This window comes from Watersipora subatra, chromosome 2, assembly GCF_963576615.1.
Source record: "Watersipora subatra chromosome 2, tzWatSuba1.1, whole genome shotgun sequence".
NCBI lineage: Eukaryota > Metazoa > Bryozoa > Gymnolaemata > Cheilostomatida > Watersiporidae > Watersipora > Watersipora subatra.
The window spans coordinates 55,023,600-55,030,297 of record NC_088709.1 but is presented as its reverse complement, the minus strand read 5'-3'; the positions used below and the strand labels follow the sequence as shown (position 1 = coordinate 55,030,297).

General features: G+C 36.7%; 1 protein-coding gene across 1 annotated transcript; it reads left to right on the top strand.

The window, feature by feature from the left end:
- Positions 1–1,839: 1,839 nt before the first annotated feature.
- On the top strand, positions 1,840–4,053 carry LOC137388345 (craniofacial development protein 2-like). The gene is made up of 2 exons (XM_068074831.1): positions 1,840–1,858; positions 3,005–4,053. Exons 1-2 carry the CDS (start codon positions 1,840–1,842, stop codon positions 4,051–4,053), a joined length of 1,068 nt encoding a protein of 355 aa, XP_067930932.1.
- Positions 4,054–6,698: the final 2,645 nt, after the last annotated feature.

The following is a 6,698-nucleotide window of genomic DNA, read 5'->3' as shown; positions in this document are numbered from 1 at the left end:
GCTTTTCAATTATATATAGTTATTATAAGTTGGCAAATATTCTCTGTTGGTGAACCAAGAAATCTAAAGAACCATATTTTGTATTGTTAATGAATTTTTAGTAGGTACATGTACTTCGCAAATGATTTTCAAGTCAGTAAAAATATCTTACTTTCTGTTATAACTGACGCAGTGTTCACTTCCTAATAATCAATTTTTAGTTTTCTTGAATGAATGCAAAACCTGAATACTAGTAACATCTATGTAGTACATATTCATGTAATAATTTACTGTGCATGTTCAATGTTTTAATTGAAAAAACTGTTAGAGTTTTTTGAATTTCTGTTAAAATTTTTGTATTGTTTAGACATCAAAATGTTTCATATTTATGTAATATAGTAATTGCTTTTATATGGTGCATATTTGCATATTTTAATGCTAAAAATACATGAATTACATATTTAGTATCGGTGAAATGCAAGTGAAATTGATTTAAAATTCATCTCATGTAATTTAAACATAATTACTTAAACTTTTGACATTTTATGAATTTTCATTATTATTATTATTATTATTATTATTATAGTATATTAACATCAAAAACAGCCAAAAAAGCATTTCCAACAATAAACATCTGGACAAAAGGATTTTATAGCTGTAGATAATTAATGACAAAAATATAATTCAATCAAGAAGCTAAACTTAATAAATATCTTACATAAATGTAACATTATAAAAAAACCAAAAGTAGTGTTTTATGAACAATAGTAAAGGACTCACACGTAGAAAATCAGAGCCGGACACTAAAGAAAAATCATCTACTGTAAGTGTGATACTGATTGCCTCAGGTATAGCAATCTCTGTCTCACAGTTTTCATTGTTTCTGTAGTCAGCAGGATAGTTTGGAGATGTCAAAGTTCCAGATAAGCCCATTACTGACTCACCACAGGTGTAGGCTAATGCTAAAATAGATAGTAACATTTTTTAACATTTATAACACAAGCATGAAGAGCTCATTGCTATTTTAGAACTATACGGAGTACAAAGCAAATAGGCTGCTCTCAAACATGTGGATTATTGTAATTAAAGTGCTGTTTTTAAAAAACAACAATTTATCACAAAACTTTTTCATGAAGTGAAAAACTAGACCATTTAATTTCTTTTGTCAATTTTATTAAGTAATTTGATTCAGGGAAAGCGCATTTTGGCACTCATGAGTGATGATGTTATAAAAGGTATCATGAGGGATATAAGCAGTATGCGCGCTATCACATCACAAAATTTTTTCAACATATTGCCTTATCCCAACATTGCTAATTTTCGGAATTGTTTTACAGGTTTCAAAATCATGCATGAAACATGCCCATAATATTTATATTTATCCTTCCACATTTAATAAATTGCATCACCAAAGTGTGACACCAACATATTTCACCCACCATTGTATATTTGCTTTTATGAACTTTTAGTTAGTACAACATTCAATTCACTATATTGACTCCTCATCAATATTATTAAATTGCTAACTTTTAGAACACATATTCAACTCACAGTAATTCTTGATTTACATTGTATGTCTTTTCATTTTTTCTTTTTTGGCATGTAATAGCAAACATCACTTGTTAATGACTACCACTAACAATAAAGTTATACAGACATTAGTAAGTTTCATTCCAATAAATTTGAACCGTATGATAGCTGACTAAGAGAAAGAACAGTGTTGTAACTCATGGATTTCTCAATATGGGAGTACAATGGGAGTAGTATGGGCTACTTCTACTGTTTTGTTTAAATAACTTAGGTTTTTTAAAACAGTGCCAACTTTAACCTATTTTGTGATTAGGTTTCAAACTCAATGAAATGGATGAAAATGGAATTGGTAGGTTAATTGTCTTGCAATCATCTCCTCTTACAGCAAAAACAGAACTAATGCTAGGTTTTACAAGCATTGGTTAAGTAGGAGTTAAAGTAATCAGTTTTGTTTAACTTTAGTTTATCATCAGCAAACAGTAATAGGCATTGCTGTAACTGAGATTTGCGATCAATGGTTTTCTGCAGATGGGTCAAAGCAAACTCGTCCATCATAGGAATCAAATTCATTATGAAAAGGTTGGTAAGTAAGCTATGTGTGCGTGTTTATGTGTATGTTTGTACAGTTATAGCTATTAAATTCTTGGAATAGAAAATTTGTACCGTTGAAGATTTTGGAACTTCCCATTTCCCAGACAATATGCTAAACCATTGGGTTACTTGATATTGACAGATTTTTAGGCGATTTATGTCACTATGTGTGTGAAAATATGCATACCGCCCCGAATTACCGCAAAACATATTCTTATGGCTCTCATGGCTAGTTTTAGTAAGTTTAGTAATAGGGATACTAGCTTACTCAAACTAACCATTGGCGTAGGTTGGCCAAACTACTTACTACGTTGGCCAAACTTACCTACCACTTACGCCAAATCTTACTCAAACTAACGCAGTTGGCAGGTAACTATGCTACCTACAACTGCTTATAAGCTGTTTTAAGACCTGTACGACGTCAGGCATTCAGCTAGTAAATATTATAAGTAAAGCTTCATATTCTTATTTATAAAAACTCAAAAATTCTTTTCATTGAAATTTGTCTAATAAAGTATATTTATGTTTGGTTTATGCTTTTTGGCAAGTTCCCAAATGCATCTTTAAAACTGAATTGTAAAACAAGCAACTGTTTTTCTAACTTAAAGAATTCTTACCAAATGGTATCAGACTTTTATATAAACATACAGAGTATTGTTAAAATAAAATCTTGAAAATAAATTTCACCCCACCAATAAACTATTTTTCACAAAATATATCATTAATCTTAACTACCTTGCTTTTTTTCTCATAAAGATCTATGTACTTTGAAAACAAAATCATTTCAGTAAGTGTGAGAAGTAATAACTGGGTCAAAGAAAATTTGACTACCTTTTTAGTTTTTAAGTTTACCTTGTTATTTCAATACACAAAATTTATTCTATTCTAACACCTAAAAATACAGCTACCATAGATTTGGAGCTCTCTCGCCGTGGTGTGGACATTGTTGAATTGCAGGAAACACGCCTAGCCGGCACTTGTACAATCAAAGAGGCAAACTATACCTTCTTCTGGATTGGCAGACCACCTGAGGAATCAAGAATCTATGGTACTGGCTTTGCGATATCCAACCGACCGCTCTGTAGCTCACAAACACCCTCTGGTGTCAATGATCGCATATCAGTGCTCAAAGTCAACACCAAGCAAGGTACAATCTTCACTGTCAATGCTTATGCCCCAACTTTAGCTGCAAGCTCTGATGATAAAGACTGCTTTTACCACACCCTGGAAGACACCATCCGCAAAGCCTTCATCTGGGAAAGAGTAATTCTTCTAGGTGATTTCAACGCAAGGATTGTTGAGGATGATTTTAGCTGGCCCAAATGCATTGGACACTTTGGTGTTGAGAATGGACAGCGTCTAATACAACTATGCTGCAAAAACAACCTGGTTGTCACCAGCACCCTATTTCCGGGGAAGCCGCACAGAAAAGTGTCATGGTGTCATCCTCGTTCAAAGACATGGCATCAACTTGACTTCGTGATCACCAGATCTAAGCATAAAGAAGAATTTCTCAACACACGATTGTACCACAGCGCTGACTGCGACTCTGACCACAACCTTGTGGTGTCAAAGCTGCGTCTTGAGCCAAGAACATACCATAATCAAATCAAGGCATCAAAGAAGATAGATGTGTCAAACTTGCGGAACCAAAAGCTTCAGAAGTGTTATCATCAATCACTTGATAAGAAGATAGCTGCTATCAATACTCACACATCCCCTGAAGAACACTGGGAGCAACTAAGCTCTTCGATCCACAATGCGGGTTCAGAGGCCTTTGGTCTGAAAAAAAGGCAAGATCCTGACTGGTATAGCCAATCTCGTGAACTCCTAGAACCTGCTCTTGACAGGAAACGAGCTGCCATGTTGAAGTACCAATCCCGGGCTACAAGACAAACCTTCGCTGACTACCACTCAGCAAAAAGTGAAGCTCAGAGGACCGTGAGACTGTGAGTGCAGACTTACTGGGACTCTTTCTGCACCAGCATCAAAGTAGCCAAAGACTCTGGTAACATAAAGGAGATGTTCAGGGCTATTAAAGTGGCTACGGGGCCAACAAAACAAAATGGAAGAGTTTTGAAAAAGAAAGATGGGGCAGTTATTGAGGATAGAGATGCAAAGCTAGACAAATGGATTGAACACTACAGTGAACTTTATGGTTCCGAAGGAAATGCTGACAGAGAGTTTATAGACAGAATGCCTGGTTTACGAGTCAGATTAGACCTAGACGAGCCGCCTGACCTTGACAAAGTTGTTATATTCATCAAAGACCTGCACTTGGGTAAAGCTGCCGGCATGGATGCAAACACCCCAAACTTCTCAAAGTGGGACCAGACTTGTTATTCAAGCAAACACGTATACTCATATTTAACAGCTGGGCTACGAAGTCAGTCATCCAAGCTTTCAAGGAGGCTAAGATCTCTACACTCTACAAGAACAAGGAAGAGAGAGGTGACTGCAACAACTACCGCGGTATCTCCCTTCTCAGTGTGACAGGAAAATTACTGGCAAGAATACTTCTATCAAGACTGCTCAGAATAGCTGAAGATGTATACCCTGAATCACTGTGCGGTTTTAAATCAGGACGCTCAACCACTGATATGATATTCGCTGTCCGTCAACTCCAAGAAAAATCTCGAGAACATAGAGTGCATATATGGCTTTTGTTGATCTAACTAAATTGTTTGACCTTGTCAACCGAGGTTCCCTGTTCACAGTTCTCAGAAAGACTGGCTGTCCTCCCACTGTCCTCGCCCTAATTGAGTCATTCCACAATGGAATGCAAGCTCGAGTACAGTTCGATGGTAAGCTCTTCAATGAATTTCCCATAATACGAGGTGTCAAGCAAAGTTGCGTCCTTGCCCCAACCCTCTTTGGCATATACTTCTCGTATGTGTTCAAAGTGACAGACAGACAACTTCACCAATACAGTGGTGTATCACTCCTTACACGTGACGATGGAAACTTCTTCAATCTTGCCCGCTATAAAGTGCGCTCTCTTACTGAGAAGTTTGTCATCAAAGAACCGCTATATGCTGATGATGCAGCAATATGTGCCTCGTCTCCAGAAGACCTACAGTTTATGCTCAACCACTTCGCTGTATCCTGCCAGCGCTTTGGACTGCAGATTAGTTTGGAAAAGACTGTGACTATGTCACAAGCTTCTGACCCCCATGTATTCTCAATAGATGACACTAACCTGCAGGATGTTGAGAAATTCACTTATCTTGGGTCATGTCTCTCAAAGAATACAGCTGTAGACAATGAAATCTCCACAAGACTAGGAATTGCCTCCACCGGCTTTGGCAGACTAACCAAGCGTGTATGGAATAACCGACACATAGGTATCAAAACCAAAGTTCGTGTGTATGAGGCATGTGTTCTCAGTATCATTTTATATGGTGCTAAAACATGAGCCACCTACCGACCACAGGAATCGAAGATCAGTGCCTTCCACACTCGGAACCTAAGATTTATTCTCGGTAAAACGTGGAAGGACAAGATGACAAATGAAGAACTGTTCGTGCAAACTGGCTCAGGCTCCCTCTCATCTAGACTGAAGTTCATCCGATTTCGACGGGCAGGGCATGTCAACCGTATGCCGAGCATGAGAATCCCACACATGATTCTTCATGGTCTGTTGAAAAATGGAACCCACCAAACAGGCAGACCTCGTCTTCAGTTCAAAGATGTCTTGAAACGAGACCTGAAAAATTTCTCCATGGAGCCTGAGACATGGACCTCTGCCTCCAGGGTCAGACCTAACTGGCGGAGCTTGCTGCATGCTGGCTGCATAGCTGATTCACAAAAAACATTAGAAAAGCTTCGGCTGCAACGACTGAGCAAGTCTCAGAGATGAAGATGAAACACAATCCAAGCATTGTCATCCTTGACAGAAGCATGCCATTCAATGCTTAAAAAATTCGAAGACAAAGCTGTTGAATTTTTTTGCACAGAATAGTAAAATTGTTCAAGTTTCTTTTGTTGTCTACCAAGTTTTTTTAAATATTTCTTTAAATCATTTATCTGCATTGCTTTAGTTATTACGGTGATGCGAAATGAAGCCCACTACAATGCCTAAATTGTCTGCAGGTTTTAATCTAACAGGTTTTATTGTAGCAGTATGAATAGTGGAAAGCATTTTCAAACAAAAAATTCAGTCATGTATACAACCTACAAATATTTACAGTTTACTTTTATTTGTCTCAAAGCTCGTTGCCAGAGAATTCTAGAGATAAGTAAAATAACAGAAAAAATCCTGCAAATGCTGCAGAATGACTATGAGCCTCTTCATAAAAAAATGCCAGAGAATAAAATAAGTTAGTCTCCTCAACAATTTTTTTATCAAGAAATCTATGTAGTTTTTTATTGTCACATTAACTTTGGTTTTTATAGACAAATATGAATTTGTCCTTATATGTTTTCAACAAATTCTATCTGGTATGGTTTACTTTTAACTTAGCTAACGCAGTCATAACCTTAATAATAACAAAATCACTTTCTTTGCATTGCTTTGGTGCATGCAAATCTGAAGCGCAAATCAACAACCAAAAGTCAGAATGAGATAACACCAACTTACTGAATAAAAGTGAAAGATA